The sequence below is a fragment of the Neovison vison genome, chromosome 12 (genome assembly GCF_020171115.1).
Source record: "Neovison vison isolate M4711 chromosome 12, ASM_NN_V1, whole genome shotgun sequence".
Taxonomy (NCBI): Eukaryota; Metazoa; Chordata; class Mammalia; order Carnivora; family Mustelidae; genus Neogale; species Neogale vison.
The window spans coordinates 48,066,483-48,086,857 of NC_058102.1; the positions used below are offsets into that span (position 1 = coordinate 48,066,483).

The 20,375-nt window shown below is 37.7% G+C and overlaps 1 protein-coding gene and 1 long non-coding RNA gene across 5 annotated transcripts in view; one reads left to right on the plus strand and one right to left on the minus strand.

Moving 5' to 3' along the window:
* The window catches only part of CPSF6 (cleavage and polyadenylation specific factor 6), a 34,399-nt gene extending 20,759 nt beyond the window's left edge, over positions 1–13,640 (minus strand). For all 4 annotated transcript variants that reach the window (XM_044228307.1, XM_044228306.1, XM_044228305.1 and 1 more), the window contains exons 1-4: positions 13,541–13,640; positions 5,594–5,803; positions 3,977–4,080; positions 434–579 (exon numbers count right to left, since the gene is read on the minus strand). In XM_044228307.1, coding sequence (XP_044084242.1) covers positions 434–579; positions 3,977–4,080; positions 5,594–5,803; positions 13,541–13,600 — 520 coding nt within the window. In that variant the 5' untranslated portion in view covers positions 13,601–13,640. The remainder of the gene's footprint in view (positions 1–433; positions 580–3,976; positions 4,081–5,593; positions 5,804–13,540) is intronic.
* A 120-nt stretch (positions 13,641–13,760) lies between these two features.
* LOC122891222 lies at positions 13,761–14,819 on the plus strand. The gene is made up of 2 exons (XR_006381263.1): positions 13,761–14,447; positions 14,587–14,819. It is a non-coding gene; the product is annotated as an uncharacterized LOC122891222 (long non-coding RNA).
* The last annotated feature ends 5,556 nt before the right edge of the window (positions 14,820–20,375 follow it).

The following is a 20,375-nucleotide window of genomic DNA, read 5'->3' on the forward strand; positions in this document are numbered from 1 at the left end:
CATTAAGTGGGTAGAGGCAAATCTTTCCTGTATTTATTTAACCAAGTGAGGGAAGGTCTTGGTGCTAAGCAGAAAATCAACAAATACTTTCTGATTACCAGTGGCTTCTTCCCCATCACAACACATATCCACGTAAGTTCCCTTCAATCTAAGGATTAGAATGTAGTTTCTTTCTCTAGGTTGAGAATGACAGGACAAGCATGGAAGGGCTATAGAACCTGCACACTGTTGTAGAATACTGGGTCTGAGACATATAGTTTTCAGTACACAGGACCATAGTCATAAACCAGACTTAAAACCAAAGGATGGGCTTTCTAAAATGGATTCTCCAATGAAGTATTAAGATGACTTCTCTAGTGTAGTATCTAACAAATACTAGCAACATTGGTTAAAATGTACATCTTTGAATAAAGGCCTCTGAGGGATTGCTTACTTTTCCTGGACTGCATTTCAAATTGACTCAGGAACTGTTTATTGCATGGAGTTACAACAGGATTCTGACCATGAAGTTCTCTTTTAGGCAACAGATCCATTAACTTTTTTGAGGATGCTTCAGATCCAACACCAACAAGGGCAAACCTAAAAGATGTTTAAAGGAGTGAGAGTAGGTGGGGAGAGATTAACAAAACTACTGTTAAGGAAATGATGTGCATTTACCTTTATCTAAGAAAAATGAAAATATTTCTTAAATTAAAAATATGCAAGCTCACACTTGCATCTTTAACTTTTTCAAAATAATAACATACTATATACCTCACTCATTTAAAAAGTGTACAATCCAGTGGGTTGTCCCCCCCCCATATATTCAGAGTTTTACAACCATTACCACAAGCAATTTTAGAACATTTTCAATATCTCAAAATCAAACTCCATACTCATTAGCTGTCACTCCATTTCCTTCCATCCCCCAACCCTAGGAAACCACTAATTCACTTTGTGTCTCTATGAATTTGCCTATTCTGGACATTTCATATATATGAAATTATACAACATGTGGTCCTTTGTGATTAGCTTCTTTCACTTAGCATAATGTCTTCAAGGGTTATGCATGCTATAGCATGGCTCATTACTTAATGTCTTTTTATAGCTGAGGATAGAGCACATTTTATAGCTATATGGATATAGCACACTTTTTATAGCTACATGGATATAGCACATTTTAAAAAAAGATCCCATCAGTTGATAGACATTTGGGTTGTTTCCATTTCTTGGTTATTATGAATAATGCCACTGTGAAAAGATGCCCAACATCACTAACTATCAGGGCAATGTAAATCAAAACCACAATGAGATGCTGTTTCATATCCACTAGGATGGCTATAATCAAAAAGAAGTGCTGATGAGGATGTGGAGAAATTTAAAACTTCATACACTACTGACAGGCATGTAAAATGGTACAGTTACTTTCATAAATCATGTGGCAATTCCTTCAAAGGTTAAATACAGAGTTAATATATAGTCCAATAATTCCACTAGAGTATATATAAACACACACACCTAACAGAACTGAATATGTGTTCATACAAAACTGGTAAAAGAATATTCATAGGGGCATTACTGACAATAGCAAAAGTAGAAACAACCCTAATGTGTATCAAATGATGGATGGAATAAATAAAGATGTAGTATATCCGTATGGTATTCAGCCATAAGAAGAATACTGATATATGCTACAACATGGCTGAATCTTGAAAACATTATGCTGAGTAAAAGTCAGTCACGAAGGACCACATACTACGATTCTATTTATATGAAATGTTTAGAATAAGCAAAACCATAGAAATAAACTGTTAATGGGTACGCGATATCTTCTGGGGATGATGAAATGTTCTGCTATTAGACAGTGATAATAAATATACTAAAAACCATCAGACTGAACATTTTATTTTTTATTTATTTTTTAAAAGATTTTTATTTATTGGTCAGAGAGAGGGGGAGAAAGTGTGTGCACGTACAAGCAGGGGAGCAGCAGGCAGAGGGAGAAGCAGCATCCCCACTGAGCAAGCACCTCTTTGTAAGACTCAATCCTCGGACCCTGGGATCATGACCTGAGCTGAAGGCAGACACTTAACTAACTGAGCCAAGCGTGTCAGACTGAACATTTTTAAAAGATAAATTTTATGGATGTGAATTATATCTCAATTAAGAAAAATAAATTTAAAAAAAAGAATTACATCTCAATTAAAATAAATTTTTTAAAAAATTTAAAAAAGAAAAAAGAGAAAGAGAAAAAAAAAAAACCCAAATGGCTACCAAATTTCATACAGTTATAGGATACTCTAAATTATTCTCAGAAGGGCTATTAGGAGCTCTTCCTAATGTTCAAAATGGCCCTTTAACTAGATCCCTTATTCTAGTCGACAAATTCTACTGTGTGACTCAAGATTATCTTGGGTCACAACACTCAGAAACAATTTAATGAATTCATTAATTTAACAAACATTTATAGAACACCACCACTTATATCCCAGACCCAATCCAGGGCTAGGGAACAAGAAGTGATCAAAACAAAATCCTTGCTCTCATAGAGGTTACGATCTAATGGAGACAAGACCAATTAGGAAAATACACTGTAATAAAGAAAAAACAAAACAGAGTGAAAGGAGCAGAAAGTAGTATTTTGCATAGAATGATGAGGAAAGAGAACTCTGTCAACAGAGGCCTGAATGAAGTGAAAGAGAGCCATGTGGATATTTGGGGGTAAAACCAACCAAGAATAAGAAACTATTGGTATAAAAATCCTACGTAGGAATATCTGAAGAACAGCAGAGATAAATGTGGCTGACACAGCATAAAGAAGGCAAAGAATGGTGTAGGATCTAAGGTCAGACATGTGAACACATCACACAGTGCCTTTCTAGGGCACAGTTAAGATTCTGTCTTTTACTCTATGAGAGGGGACGATTAGAAGAAGATCTGAGCAGACAAATATTGATGTCACTTTTTTCCAGTGTTTACATTGTGCAGTAACATAAACTGCAGGGGATTTAGGGTGAAAGCAAGAACATCAGGCTATTAAAAAAGTTCAGTAAGAGATAAAAGTGGCTCAGGACCAGGTGACAGAAGTGAAGTTCATAAGAAGTGCTTGGATACCCCACATATTTGCAAAATATTCTTAATGTAAACTGATACTCTGAACATAAAGCAGACTAAGGCATATTCCTTATTATTTTGCATCTAGCAATTTATCTTAAAAAAATCCAAAATCTGCACCTAAAAGTTTATATATAGTGATGCCTCTGTAATATTATTTATAGTTAAGCCTGAAAACCCAAATAACCAAAAATAAGAATGGTAAAATAAATTACTGTAGCACACAAGGTATGATGGAAAGAATTAAGACATTAGCGACAAAGTGAATTTATGGATAAATATGTTCTACTCATGTTATGAAACATGTGAATTATAATCCTGTTCTTTTAACTTTTTTTGCACTAAATATACGCTATGAGCACTAGGGAAAAACCTACAAGTATATTCACTAAAATCTTAAGAGTGATCATGTATGGATGGTGACCTTGTGGCTTTTTATTTTCCTATCTCTGGGTACCTATATTTTACAATGCTGCTCTAGTGATCCTATCTCATTTATATAATTTAACAGTTAAATTAAACAAAACATTCATTTTACATTATTCTCCAGTTGCCCATCTTTCCCCATCCCTTAATCACAGGATAATGCTTCTTCAAACTGTCTTTTCAATAATCATTTCAACCACAAATGGAGAAAACTCAAACTCAGGAAAATTAAATACATCTAATCTAATCTGTCCACACTTCCAACTGCACTAGTTTTATTAAGTTAGAACACAGGGTAAATGAAATAAGTGAAATGAAGGGAAATCTCTGCCCAAGATCCTTTTGCCGATGTGGATAATAAAGCGTGCACACAGTCAGCATTAAGAATAATTACTCCCAAAATTATAATCACTAGGTACTAACTTATTAGGGGAAACAATGAAATTAAAATTCTTACCCCTTTGACTGGCCATTTGCCCGGTTTTCAAAGAATTTTATCTCCAAAATATCATTTACTCCCAAAGAGTGCACTGCTTCAGTTAAGTCTTCATCAGTTGTCCACTGCAAGACATTTCCCCCTCATTAACCATCAAAACATAGCCAAGATTTGTATTGTTTAAACTTGTTTTTAAGAGTAAACTCAGAACAAACAAGACAGTTAATGTTCAGTGCAAATCTAAGCAGAGTTACTGTCAGTTAATCTTTAATTTTTTAAATGGTATAAAAACACTTGAGGACATAACTTCATCCCCTGATAAACGTTTCAGAAATCAGAAGGTATATATATATCCTTGGAGGTAAGATTTATTTCAAAAAAAGGATTTTTTTTTTTTTTACTCTTAAAGACTTTCTGGTCTCTCCAAACTTTAAACTCCTATGATATTAAGTTTTTAATAAAACCAATCTCACTTACCACTTCTTTCCTTAAAGGAAATTATTTCAGAAAATAAATTCTGCCTTATGTTTGAGTGTAAGATTAAAAAACAACACTAACATGTACTGAGTACCTATCATGTATACTTTATATCAAATATTTAACTCTTAAAACAATCCTGTAAGTTCTATCACTATTCCCCTTTCACACATGGTTCAGTGGAGAAATTTAAAGCTTGTCCAAGATCACAAAAATAATAGATGGACAGTCTAAGATTCAGTCTTCTTTAGCAATCACACTCCCGATATTGATACTACTGATACTCTCTCCAATATTATAAACTGCTCAGACTGAGTGGTTGGAGACTAATTTTTTAAAATTCTACCAAGGAAAGAAGGATGACATATTTTGATTTCTAGACAACTTTTAAACTTTCAAATGTATGTACTAAATGCTTCTAAGCAGAGATATAAAGATTCTATATGGCTGTTTCAATGATTTTAAGATTTAAGGCTAATAAAATCATAAATATACACTGAATGCCCAGTTAATGAAATGCCCCATCAATAATCTCATAAAAAGCCCAAATTAAAATACAAAAGTATATAGCAGTGTTTCCATAAATGAGATTTCAAATTTAAAAGCAGAAATAAAATTCAGTAAGTTTGTAATACAAATTAGATAATGAAAACTTCTTTTAAAAAGGATTTTACTTTTTTAAGCAATCTCCACAACTAATATGAGGCTCCAACTCACAACCCTGAGACCAAGAGTTGCACACTTCTGACTGACCCAGCCAGGAGCCTAATAATGAAAAATTTAAAAACCCCAGATCAAACTGTTGTTCCTAGAGTTCTGAATCCTGGTTCCAGACTTTACGGGAGTATTTTTCTTTGTAAAACTAGGATAGCAGAAGTGTAGAAGTAGTAAAATATAAAGAATATCTGATTTAAACTCAAAATAACTGAATTATATTTAACTGGAATGTCTACCAAAACAAGCTGAATGACCACAAAATTCAAAACTAGATTTGGAATTTATAATGTTTAAATATACTTGAATTTCTCTCTTCATTGCATAAACAAGCATACAGAACATCAGATCTTCAAATTTTTATTTTATAAAACTGGAATAAATTAACTATTTGAACAGTTCAAAACCAACTACCAATCATTTAATTCATATGTTAAGTTTACTTACCCATGTTAGGTTTCCAATATACAATGCAATTCTCTTTCCAGTATATGTATAGACAACATTTGGTGCTGCTCCTTTACCCACATCATCACCAACAGTTGGTGGGAGAGTATCCATGTAATCACGGTCTTCTGGGGCATCTCCATTATTTGCAGATGGAGAGATGACATCATCATACAAATCTATCTGATCATGCCCACCATATTCAGCCTCCTGAGACACAGAAATAATGCTCTAAATTATACCACAGTCAGACTACCACTAAACAGACTGGAATACAAATTCATTCAACTATTTTGTTTTTAAAAATCTGGTAGAAGATAAAGCCCCAAAGATCTCAGTAAAAATCTTCTCTTTACTTCACGCCATAGATGTATTCTTGAATGGTACCTATATAAAGTGAGTTTCTGTACAATAAATCCTATTTTCCCACTTACATATATTGTAATATAGAAAATAACATTCCTCAGGGATAAGAATGATATGGAGACAAAATAAGTAGTGATGTAAAACTTTCCTTGGAAGTACAATACTCTTAGAGTAGAAGTAACAATACATGAATGCAAAGAGAAGAGCTTTAAAAAAATGACACAAAAATATCACGAACAAAAGTCAGAGCCATTATAAATCTTTAATATTTAACTACAGAAAAATACAACTATTATTTTCTATGGTATTCAGTATCTTGTTTCCCAACTCTGTGAAAGATACTAGTTTTAGAAAAAAGCACAGTGAGCTAAGCCAAAGGGAAGAGATGAAGAAATGTGGGTACATAAATTATTCCAAATGTCATTACAAATGAACAAGGAAAAGAGAAACAGTAAATAAAATATGCATAAAACTATCCAAATTAGTATCCAGCAATAGTTTCATTATTCTCAGTCAACAAAGAGTTAATGCTTACCTGACCGCTTAGATCTCTAGTCAATTTAGCAAGAGATATCTAGTCAATCAACAAGAGAAAGATGATATGAACAAGGATCTAGTAAAGCTCTGCCACTGAGTATCACCAGCAGAATAAAAACAATGCCAGTGGATGCCATTTACATGCCTGAATGGTAAGCAAGCAAAAAAGGAAAGCAAACAAGAAACAGAAATGTACACAGGAGAAAAATGAAAAAGAAGGGTTCTACCATAAATAATTACAAGAAAAATGAAATACAAACATTGGCAGAACACTCAACACCATTTAAACTGCCCTTTGTAAGGACCACAGGCTTGACTAGCCAGAATCAGAAGAAAAAACTTTTCTCTTTCTTCCCTTCCATCACTAAGTATCTAAATCAATGTGAACGATTTCATTTTTCTTTGAGGTAGAAAATTTGAGATAATAAAAGAAGAGAATTACAATAAAAAAACAACAAACTTGAGAGCCCAGATACTGGGTTATATCCTCTCATTAATATAATTTATTAAGGAGGAACTGCTATATAAATGGCACATAAGGAGGAACTAAAAGTTCTAATAGTTTTAAGGAGTATTAGGTGGTAGACAAATGACCCAAAGGAAAGCATTTGTAACAGGACTATAAGCAGATCAACAAAATGTTGTTATTATAGGCCCCAAGAGAATATAGCTTTGCTTTGTTATCCAGAAGAGCAGTAAAGATTTTTTTTAAAGTGGAAAAAACCTAAAAGGGGAAATAATTATACACATAGCTAAAGGAATCTGAAATTTACAAAGTCATCTTCAGGTAATCTTCTGCATAACTGAGTCAACCAATTTACTAATTACATAACAGCATCTTTACATAACATTTTGTTATGAGGTAGAATGTCTGTAACTTGTCTAATAAGGAATCCAAGATCTCTAGGTTAAGTCACAGAACAAAGCCATCTTTGGCAATGGGCAAAAACTAAGACCAAAAATAACTAAATTATGCCTTGATTTTATTTTGTTTGTACAGCAATATCAAAATAATCTTTTATAACTGAATTTTTGTTAAACAAAGTAACATGCTCAAATTGTAGTGACAGTAAAAATTAGGAAAAAGGAGTTTAAGTTTTTTTTATGAAGTTTCAGTGTAGCTGAAGCTTCAGGCAGCATAGCTGCAGCAGTGGTTCCACACACTTAAGACACTAAAAAGATTCCCACAAGGGGCAGTGGGCATTTTAAACTCTTGCAATCCAGTTCTGTACACCAAGTGGAATTATTATTATTATTCAAAGGGAGTTGTGTTTCCATCCTCCTCAGCAGAGACTATAATCACAATATATGGTCTGAGGGAGAGTAAAAAAGAATGCAAGGATTATTTAAATGTATACTTTCATGAAACAGGTTTAACACATCATTTGATTTTTCATTAGTTCTAATCTAGGAAAATGTTTACATAAGTAGACAATAATTTACAAGCATAATCGCAGCTACACTAACCTGGTGAATCACAATCACTTACTATTTTTGTCCGTCCACGAATTCCTATGTTGACACCAACCAATTTTCCACATTGATATGATTCTACCAATATTTAGGATCAGCCATTTTGTCTGGTAGTTGGACTGCTTCCAATTGGTTGAAGTATGATGCTAATTGAGAACAGGGTCCTGGGGTTTGATATCCATGTGGACTAGTTAGCTTCGCTCTGTTCCAAGGCCACAGCCTGTACTTCTAGCCCCAACGGTATGCATTTGGACGTGGTGAAAAAATATTAATGAATCTGAATACATTTGCTGCCATTACTAAAAATGCAATTCAAAGCACATACTCTTGAGGTATCAGTAATCTTCCTTTTCAGCTTCAGCGTATCACATCTATCCTCCATATTAAAAAAAGATACAGAACACATCTACTTTCTGTTCCCATTTTTAAAAGGGGGAAAACACATATTCTGAAATTATGCAAAATGTGTATCACAGGTCATATACAAAGAAGGTGAGCTCTGAACATGTACTGAACAAAAAAGAAATAGCTTCTACTGTGTCAGAGAGAAATGGTCAACAGTGTCAAGTTCTACTATGGAAAGAATCTTCTCAATTATCATCTTTAGGAAATTTTAATGGCATTCAAAAACAAAAACCAACATTGCCCCTCTAACTATTTTAGATGCCAAATGCTGCTCAGTCTATCTGCTTTTCATAATAACTTATCTATTGATAGAGCTGCACATAATATGTAACTTCCAATAAAATAGTAGTTCTCAGGGTTCGTTAAAAAAAACAGTAATATTTCTCCTTCCCTACATTCTAAATCGCTACAATCATTCTAATCGCAAGGCATCCTTTTAAGATTTTACACTTCAAGATTATGTTCTACATGATATACAAGTAGCTGTTGCCACATTAGAAAAAACAGTTTAAAACAACATGGATAGTAAAATAACCAAAATTCCATTAGCTCCCTTCTATAGGCAATGTTTCCTCTTCCCTCCAAGCACTTGTTTTTAGACATATTTTCCTTAATCACTTCCCACAAAATTTAGTATCACAGATGTCCTGTATATACATACATTCTGTATACCACCACTGGGTTGACCATGGAAAAACCATACAAAACTCTTCATTCTCCCTGACAAGCCCAACATAGCTTTTGGTGATCCTAAATTGTAATAATAGCATCCCTGCATTACACGAAGAGTACCAGTAATGGTATAGCAAGGGCCACTTGTTTTAAAGCCCCTGTACTTAAAAGAGAAGGAGGAGAAGGAGGAAGAGGAGAAGAAAAAAGAGAAAGGAACCTATAAGCCATTTCCATTTGGAGAAATATAAAGAGGGTAGGTTTACATTTTGCATTTACATTTACAAAATGTATTCTATACCAAGGAAGAAAAATACCAGCACGCAATATCCAGTAGAAGATCATCTAATTCATATTTACCTTTAGAGAAAATACATCATTTTCTGATTTTTATCTACTTGTGTTCTGAGTACATTTGAAAATTAGTTTGCAATCTCTGTAAAAAGGTCGACTAATGGTAAAGAAGCCAACCTGGTACTAAAAATATGCCACATGAACCACAAATGGTGGACAATTCACAGGCAGTTGAATAAACTATACTCATAAACTGTAAAACTGAATGGGAAGAGCTCTACTCCCCTAAATATTCCTACTAAAGTTTCTGAGTCAATCTCATTCTAAACCTTACAGCCTTATCTCAGAGGATTTTCTATTAAATATAAATTTACTAAAAATAAGGTTTTCACTGACATTTGCCCGAGAAACTTGTTTTCCAAAGTCGGCTAAACGACTGGCTAGAGTAGATACATAAAATGATTAAATATAAAATATACTGACTCACGAAATAAAGGCAAGTTGACTTACGAGGATGTCTAGGTCCTTAATTTCTAAAGGAATTTTTTCCCAGCAACACCTATATACATTTTCATTTTAAAACTCAGTGGTCAAAGTACTAAGCACTGTTGCCAGTGACCTACCACTAGACAGATCAGTAACTAAATTCGATATTAAGAGCTTTTCATCTCCAAACATGCAAAACACACACTTAAATGTATACAGTGTAAACTTTCCTCAGGTTCCTAGTATTTTTTACTTTCCCCATCAATAAAAATTCTACAAGGATACAAAGGAGTTTTATAATACGTGACCTGTCAGAGTGTTTTAGTTATGTAGATGTATCTCACCCCCCACTACAACGCATTTTAAGAGTAGAGACTATCTGAATTTTGTAAACCTCTTTGTTGGCATATAATAATAGATAATCAAGAAATGTATTTTGAACAACTGAGTTTGAAAATTTTTTATTTGCTCTTGGTCAAAATTAAAAAGTCTGTATTTGTTAAATAGTAGGGATGCCAACTACTACGTGAGAGTACAAATCCCAGCTCACCCTGTACTGAGACATACTACAGAGGCTGAAACAGAACTGTTTTCTTCTCAACTCCAAATTCAAGTAATGTAGAGGTTTGGAAGTAGTTCAAATTCTCCTTCCACTGGAGCAACTAACTGTTCTCAATTTGGTTATATCCAAAGACCTTTAAGAATTAAAGAGCACCCATAAAGAAGCCAAGTCCCTTGTGCCTTCTCTCTTTCTCCAACTTTATTCTTCATTCTAAATCCATCTGGTGAAGAAAGGAACCCTACAGTTTCACTAAATTTATTCTCACCCCATTTCCCAATTCTCTTCTCCTAAGAGAGCTGACTGTCTCATACTTTCTGATGTAAGTTTAATCTGTCCTTAACCAAAATACACACCTGGGGGGGGGGGAAGCTTCATAAAGTACCAATTAAAATGGAAAATACAGACTATAGAGAATTTCAAAGTGCACAAATGCAATTAAATCTGCAGCTCACAGTGAAGAACAAGGATTTTTTTTTTGAAGGTTTACAGCAGTTTAGAAGCCAAAATAAGTCAAGATTGGTTATAATTAGTAAAACACTTAACCCAACTACAGTAAGAGTCATAGTTTACTATAGCAACCAGTAGAAATAAGGTCACCAGCTCACAATAAAGTGAAAATTAGATCAGTAATTCTGTAGTTGCTTCTAATTCTGATCAATTTTCAGAAAAATATTTCAGTAACAGTAACATTTTTATAAAGAGGATGGACCTTGAAAACGACCAACTATCTTTTTGTGGACATATTTTGTACAGGAATTACCACAGCAAGCAGATTATAAAAGCCAATGATATGCAAAATAATAACAAAACCAAAGCCTCTATTTAATCCCATTAATCTTTTCAAAAGCATAAAGATTTTACTGGAAAAATTATACAATATGTGAGAGACAAAACGCTGTTAAGTTTACATCAACAGAGAGCTACATTTTTAAGAGAACCCTATAAAATAGTTCCTTATCTGGGCCACAAAATTTTAATCTCTTCTTACCTCCTGCTCAGTCAGCACTAGTTACTGCACAAGGATAAACAAGTATCACTCCTTCCAGCTATATGTATTAAAGAAATGGCCATCCCAAATTAAGTATGGGAAAGCCTTAAAAAAAACTCTTTCATGAAGAGGTCCTGAAGAAAGCTCAAATTCTAAAACTGCACCCAAATTCTTCTTTTATCATGGGGGAAAGGGGAAAGCAAATGTATTTTCTTATAAGAAAACCTGATTAAGATAGTCTTGAACATTCTCTTTTGGATGGAATGTTATACCCATTTGATAAATAAAAAGACATTTCCTAGAGGTCTTTGTCTACTGATCTTAAAAGCATTACAATCTGATTGCAGTGCCCAAGATCATTTTCTGATTAGCCATTGACACAACTCAGGCTTCACCGATCCAAAATATAAACACAATAAAAAGAACGAAAAATTTAAAACTTAGCATTTGATTACAATATCCAGTCTTTAACAGAGTAGGAACAATTTACAGCTAACTGAAAAATATTTTTCTTTTTCAAATACTTAAACCAGAAAAGCACAAAGTCATTCCGGAAAATAAGAACTGTTAAGGATTTCTAGCTTTCTCTCTTTTTTAAAAAAATCTTGAGGCCTTGGGGCGCCTGGGTGGCTCAGAGGGTTATAAGCCTCTGCCTTCGGCTCAGGTCGTGATCTCAGGGTCCAGGGATCGAGCCCCGCACGGGGCTCTCTGCCCAGCGGGGAGCCTGTTTCCTCCTCTCTCACTCTGCCTGCCTCTCTGCCTACTTGTGATCTCTCTCAGTCAAATAAATAAATCTTTAAAAAAAAAAAAAATCTTGAGCCTCTAGTCAGAAATAAAGTCCTGAATGTTGTGGGTGAAAAAAAAAAAAAACCACATTAACTACTAAATTTATATCAAGCTTCTCTTACGGACCTGGACTATAAAAAATAAAGCATTTAGGTGCACTACAGTTAGGCACAATTTAATTTTTAAAAATGTGTTACTACATAAAGGCAGTAAAGATGGGAACAGCAGGCTTAGCGCTTACACGTCACTACTCTAGTAACGAACGAGATCTTTTGCAAGGATGTCCAACATCAGACATCACAGCTCCGCGGCTAGTTCTTCTGTGGCTTGTGAGATACCGGAAAAACCTTCCATTCTCACTTTCTCCAACCTTCCAAAACCTAAATTAGCAGATCCCTCGGAAGGCATTTTACATTCACTTCCGAAAGTCAGGTCTTAATTACAATCCTTTAAACTATACTAAAAGAATTTCGGGTCAACGTTATTTTAATCACCCTTCTTATCTCTTGGTGAGCTACCCCCGCCCCCCCCCCCATCCAACCAACACGCTTCCAAGTCTTCCTTCGGCTCAGGCCATCTACCTTCACAGGTATTTTCATCACAAAAGCCAAGAACAACTGGGCCTCAAAAGCACTGCAAGACCTCGACCACCGAGGCAAGGCCCGCGCACCGACTTTTAAGCACGAACGGTGGTGCAAAAGTCAAAGGACTTGTTGCAAACGTGCCCACACCGAAGCCGCCTTCAGAAAGTGTGAGGGGAGGAGGAAGAAGACGCCACGCCGAAACCTGTCGCAAACGCGAGCAGGAGCCCAGGAAACTGGGCGCGCGGGATACAAAGGGCCATGAATGCGGCCTTCCATGAGGCGACCGTGCGCGGCCGGGGAAACAAAATGGAGCGACGAGAGGAATCGGAGCCCGAGCTGCAGGGCCGGGGGAGAGGCGGCGGCCGGCGCGTGCCCCGCCGGGCTTCCTGCTTGGCCCGGCAGCGGGGGAGGGGGCGCGGTGGCGGCGGCGGCCCGTTCTCCCCAGCCGCGCACACGCGGCCCCACCGCCCGGGCCTAGCGCGGCGGGAAGCGCCCGCCGGCCGCCGCCAACAATGGGGAGGGTGGCGGCGGCGAGGGAGGGGCCGGCGGCGGCTGCACGGCGGCCCGCGTCCGCGCTCCGGGCCCCGCGGCGGGTCGCATCACCCGCGGCCCGCGAAACGACGCGGTAGAACGAGGGGCGAGGGGGGCGCCGCGCCGGGGTCGGACGGCGCGGCCCACAGGCGGCAAGGGCGCACGGTCTGCAGCGGCGCCGGCTCGCAGCCTGCGGCAGGCCCCGGGTCAGCGTCCGGACCGCAGCGCCGCCCGCTTCGGCGGCGTGGGCACGGGCCCTCACGTACCTGGTTGAACTCTTCGCCCACATCCGCGTAAATGTCTATGTGGTCCACACCGTCCGCCATCTTCTCTCGGCCGAGGCCGCCGCCGCCTCCTGCAGGTCTGCCCGCCGCGGCAGCAGCAGCGGATCTAGCGGCGGGGGCGGGGCGCTCTGCGTCACTTCCGAGGCCCGAGGGACGAGGCGGGGGTGGCCGGGGGCGGCGGTCTTTTCTGCAGCCCGGCAGCTCGGCGGGCGCGGAGGAAAAGCCTGCGTCTCTGCTGGCAGAGGCGGCTTCTTTTGTGTGTGTAGGTTAGGCCTGGGGTTTGGGGGGCACATCCCAGCTCTTTCCAGAGACGGTGTTTTCACGTTGCCTCTGGCACACTCAAACGTTTTGTACTATTTTCATTTCTCAGTTTTTCTCACGGTTCTCACCGCCAAGCCTTCTAGAGAGGTGGAAGTTTTATGTCCGTGATTAAATTCGGAGTGTAACCCAGCATTCTGTGAGGGCCTTGAGAGCGAAAACAATGTTCTTATCCCCGCATCCTCAGAGACCCACAGTTTCATCTGCCTAGTAAACGCTGGATTCCCGTGGCTTGTTATCTTGGGCAATTTGCAAGCTACTTAGGTTATTTGCATGCCATTTATGTTTGCTTCTCTACCTCCCGTCACCTTCTCCTTTCATCTCCTCTTTCCCCGTCCGTTGCCCTTCAGTTTTACCCCCTTAGATCGCAGTTGGTTTTTCTCTGAATACTTCAAACGCCTCCAACTTGAATGCAGCCATCCTAGAGCCCACCCGGCACGATGGAGGCATCTTGAGGCAAGGGGCTTCTCTCTTAGAACCATCGAATGTCTGAGCGAGAAGGGACCTGGAAGAGGCGTCATTAGCTCCAAACATCTATTTTTCAAATGAGGGAACTGAGGCCAAATAGAAGGTGAGTGATTTAACCGGGATCACGTGATCAATTGAGACCGCTTTCTGCCACCAAAATTTTATTCAAAGATGTCTCTCCCGTTAGAAACCTTACTCCTTCTCTATTTCTTTTTCACCCATTTGAAAAACCACCAAATTAGAGTGTTGGCTAAAATACGGAAATCGCTCACACAATGATAAGCCAAAGAAGATCCACCTGTCCTTGGTATGTTGGAAGAAGCTTCGTTGGAGTCTTACAGACCAGTGTGGTGATGTGGATACCAATTACTACTCCGTCAGTTTACCAGCTAGATGGCCCCAGTCGAGTTACCCAGCCTCTCTCTCGTGTTCAATTTTAGAAACTTCAGACTTGTAATAAAATATACATCACCAAGCTTGAAGGTTCATGGTAGTTTAAATGAGGTAATATGCAAAATGCCCCCATCCTCTTCTACTTCTTGGAAATACTGATTCTCTTTTTTCCATGGGGCTTTTATAGAAGACAAAAGCAACTCATAATAAGGGGCGAGACCCATTTTTAGATTGGCGTGGGCACCATAGGCCCATGTTAGATGTCTATATCCCAATCCCCAGAACCTCTGACTTTATTACTTTACATTGGAAAGGGGGCTTCACAGGTATGATTAAATTAAGGAGTTTGGCTTATCTTTCATCTCCTGATAGATCCAAAGTAATCATAAGGGTCCTTGTAAGTGAAAAAGGAAGGCAGGAAAGGGGAGATTTGATGTAGGGGCAGTTTATGTTCTTTTTAGTACACTTAAAAATCATTCCAGGGTTCTGACTTCTACCATTGCCTACGAAAAATCAGCGGTCGGTGTGACGGTTTCTTTGGAGGTCATTGGGAGGTTCCCCCCCCCCACCCCGGCTCTGGATGCTTTTAAGATTTTTTTCTCTTAGACTTTGGCTTCCTGCTCTTTTACTATGTATGTTTGGAAGTGTATTTCTTTTTATTTATGATGCTTGGGACTCACTGAACCTCTTGAATATGTTGATTGATGCCTTTCATGAGTTCTGGAAAATACTCAGCCTTTACCTCTTCAGATATTGCTTCTGCCCCACTCTTCTCTCCTTCTAAAACTTCAACAAATGTATGTTAAATCTATACTACCCACTATTTCTCTTACCTTCTCTTTTTTTATCTCTTCATGCTTCATTTCTAATAGCTTTTTTCTGATATATTTTCTAATCAAAATATATTTCTAATCAAAATATATTTGATTAATTCTTAAATTAATCAAATATAGAAATTAAAATAAATTTAAAAAAATATTAGGTTGCCTGGCTGCCTCAGTCAGTAGAGCATGTGACTCTTGATCTCTGGGTCATGAGTTCAAGCCCCACGTGGGGTATAGACCTTGTGTTAAAAAAAAAATTAGAAACAAAAAGATAGATTACTAATTCTCTCTCCCATGAGGTCAAACATCTATTTAGCTATTAATTTTGGTTTTGGGGTGGGGTTTTTTGGTAATTTTAAGCTTTAGAATTTCTATCTGATTCTTTTTAAAATCTGTTACGTTCATTTTTATAGCATTCTATCAAAACAGTGAGTCCTGGCTTTCATCTCTTTGAGTGCAGTAGTCATTGTTGGTATACAATCTGGGTCTCTGCTAATTCCAGTATCTGGAGTCCTATTGAGTGTATTGTTGGTTCTTTGTTTTAGGTATTTGTTGTGTTTTTTTTTGTTTTGTTTGGAAAGAGAGAGAGGCGAGGGGCAGGCATAGGGGTAAGAAAGAGGATCTTCAGCAGACTCTATGCCCAGCCCAACACGGGGCTCAATCTCACAACCTGAGCCAAAATCAAGAGTTGGACGCTTTACCAACTGAGCCACTGAGGCAACCCTATTTGTTGTGTTCCTTATGCTGTTTCTCACTCACGTTGTCTTACTACCTATTACTGTGTGCAGGACATCATAATTGAAATACTTTAAGAAATAATATGAGTCCTAGGATAATTTTTTTTTCCATAGAGGATTTTCATTATTTTCTGCAAGGCATCTCCAGATACGGATGAGTGTTAGTATCTCATGGATCACCCTGGATTAGGGTCACCTCTCAGCCATCTCTTTTGAATCTGAAATGCAAAAGCACTCTGAATGTATAGGCCTATCCTTTCTACATCTTGACCAGGTAATTCCTCACTCCCTGGCTGGCTTTTTGATGATTTTAAAATGTTATAGTGGTGTCTGGGTGGCTCAGTTCCTTAACCATCTGACTCTTGATTTCAGCTCAAGGTCATGAGATTGAGCCCTGTGTTGGGCTGGGTATGGAGCCTGCTTAAAATTCTTTTACCCTCTGCCCCTCCCACCCCTTCGCTTGTTCTCTCTCTCTCCCCCTCCCCAGCTCTCTCTCTGAGGAAAAATAACAATAAAAAATAAAATGTTGTTAAAGGGTACCTGCTTACTTAGCAATGTTCAAGAAATGAAATATTGTAGTTTACAAAAGAAAATGCATAATAATAATAACAAAAAGTAAAAACTCTCCACTTATTCATCAGTGCTTCTACATACCACCCTCTTTGTGAGACATCTTATAAGTCATTAATGTACATAGATGAAAGATTAGAGATTTGGGTTTTTATCCTGACTTTACAACTGACCAGCTAGGTAGCCTTAGGCAAGTCCTTTACTTCATGAAGGTCCCCCTCAGTTTTGAAATTCTATTATTCAAATCTACACAGAATTCAAAGTCCACAGTGCCTTGAGAGCAACTTGACAATGGTATTACCAGAAAGGTAGTGGGTTGAAACAACAGAAATTCATTATCTTATAGTTCTGGAGATCAGAAGTCCAGAATGGATCTCACTGGGCCAAAATCAGGATGTCGGCAGGTCTGCATTCCTTCTGGAAGCTTTAGAGGTAAGTACAGTTGTTTGCCTTTTCCATCTTCTAGAGGCTGCCCACATTCTTTGTCTGTGACCCTGTCCTTTCCACAATTACATCATTCCAACGATATAAACAATATAAAATCAAAATATTTAAGAAGAGTAACAAAGAGGTTGGGAGGAGGTAAATAATGTTCTAAGGTCTTCTGTACATGTCCTTCTCTATACAGAAGAACTTTCTCTCCTTTTCCATGCACATGTCTATGCAACAGTGGCAACCTCAGCTCCAGAGTTCAAACAAGCACCATTCAGGAAAATGGCTATATGTTTTGAGTCTCAATCACAAAATCTAAAGAGACAACAACTGATTAGCTCAATTTTTATAGGAGTCTACTTTTAGTCCAATCAAGTTAGTCTAAGGAGATGGAGTCATAGAGTAAAAACACAGCTTACAAAATCTACTCTGTGAGTTAGGAAAGAGTGGACAGTTGTCAGTAAAAGACAACTGCTCTGAACTAAGCAGATACCCCAAGTCTTGTCCAACACATTCCACCTATTGGATGACAACACATAGAAAAAGACCTGATGGCTGGAGAAGGCAAATCCAAATCCATAAATATTTGACACATATATCACTGTGACTTACTTCAAGTCCGTCGATGGCATAATCTCCATAGAAATACGATTTTGGTTTTAACATACTATAAGTCATAGTTTAGCTTTATGCTCCTCAAATTTATATTTTTAAAATTTTTAAAAATTTATTTATTTATTTATTTGAGAGGCAGAGCATGAGTGAAAGGGGCAGAGTGAGAGGGAGAGAAAATCTCAAGCAGACTGTGCGAGTGTGGAGCCAGTTACGGGGCTTGATCCCATAACCCTGAGATCACCACCTGAGTTGAAACGAAGAGTTGGACCCAACCAACTTCACTACCCAGGTGCCCCTGCTCCCCAAACTTTAAAAAATACCCTTAACATTTTAAACATGCATCCATAGTATATGTAAATGTAAATATCACTTCGTAAAGCATTTTATATTAACATTTTTATACCATAAACACCCATACAAATATATAATTTTGAAGGATGAAATAAACAAGGTTTTTAAAAAGATTTTATTTATTTATTTAATAGAGAGAGAGTGAGCATGAGTGGGGGAGGGGCAGAGGGAGATCTCAAGCAGACTTTGTGTTGAGCATGAAGCCTGATGTGGAGCTTGATCTCACAACCCTGAGGTCATGACTTGAGTTGAAATCAAGAGTCAGTTGCTTAACTAACTGAGCCACCCAGGCACTCCAATAAATAAGATTTTTTAAATGCATAGCTGTTATAATGGCCTCATATTATCATTAGTGGATATAAATCCATATTTCAAATAGCCTTGAAATTTTTGGCCCTGCTCTTGTCAAATCTCATTACATCATTCTTGTTTTCATCTCCTTATGGGACTGACAGGAATTCATAGCAGAATTAAGTGTTGACTCTGACACTTTCTTGTCTTTCACGTGTACTTTCATTACTAGTATTAGTTATGAACCATGGTTTCTTAGGATTTTTAAAAACACTTGGGCATTTTGTAGTGGTCAACTTAGTTAAAGCGAGAAAATAAAAATCACTAAGTCTATGTAACTGGGCTCTCATAAGCTGCCATGTATCATAATACACAGCAAGCACAGTGTATTGAATGCCTGTGTAAAGGAATCCCTTTAGAATCCTCTGTGTTATGGAGAGAGTCCCTGTCTTTCCTCAGGACTACCTCCAACAGGAGCAATTACGTGGGAAGTAAAAAATGTTAATGATTCAAAATCCCTTGCTTTCATGGGCCCCTTCCATAATTTGTCTAAAACCACTATTCTTTTCATGCCGCTTTCCTCTCTGTCATACATACTTCCCTTTGTTTTAGATAGGGGTTGGTGCAGCAACAGCCATATTTTTGCATCTGAGTGGAAGTTGAATGAGGGATTACATTTAATTTGGATTTAATGGAAAATATTTGTGTATAAGTTATTGTTAACCATCCTGACACAGGAATGCTTTCCAGAAATATTTTTATTCCAACTTTGCAACTCATCCAGCTTCTGTGATAGGAAAATGCAAAGCCAGAGGTCATATGGTGATCTGAGTGTGTCCAACCATGCTAGGCAATAGAAGTATGTGGGTACTGGAGGAGAAACAAAGTTTGAAATGTGAGGAATTAGATACTGTTCTTTCGAAAATTAGTCTGTAAAGAAACATGCAAAATTGCAAGTGAAAAATTGGGTTCTCATTAATGCTTTGTCAAAATGGAACTCTCTACCAGCCGGAATATACTACATAATGAGGCATATAAAATTATCGACTTGCTATATATTCTTTTTTTAAAGATTTTGTTATTTATTCAAGAGAGAGTGAAAGAGCATGGTAGAGAGAGAGAAAAAGAACATAAGCAGGGGGAGGGGCAAAGGAAGAAGCAGACTCCCTGCTGAGCAGGGCATCTGATATGGGACTCAATCTCAGGACCCTGGAATTATGACCTAAGCAGAAGGCAGACACTTAACTAATTAAGCCACCCAGGTGTCCCTCAACTTGCTACATATTCTTTTAAAGAGAAAATCACATGAAATTGAAATTCCTTTGTTTCTTTTCTTCTTCTAAATAACAATTTGCTTTTATACGTTATTTTGTGTTCATAATTTTTTGTTATTTTTCTTTAAGAAAGTTCCCAAAATATGGATATCTCAACTCCCAGGAAACATATATTTATGCCTGCCACATACCTTAATAACATGAAGTCATTTGACATGAATTGAGTGGGGACGCTATTCCTATATTGAATATTAGTTACTCTTAACTTTTCTGTTTTTTTAAATAAAATATATAGGGGCTCCTGGGTGGCTCAGTCAGTTAAGTGGCTGCCTTTGGTTCAGGTCATGATCCCATGGTCCTGGGATCGAGCCCCACATTGGGCTCCCTGCTCAGCGGAGAGCCTGCTTCTCCCTCTCCCTCTGCTTGCTGCTCTGCCTACTTGTGCTCTCTATCTCTGTATTAAATAAATAAAACCTTTAAAAAATAAATTAATTTTAAAAATATATAAAAATATATACTCTGCTATCTCTCCATATCCCAATGA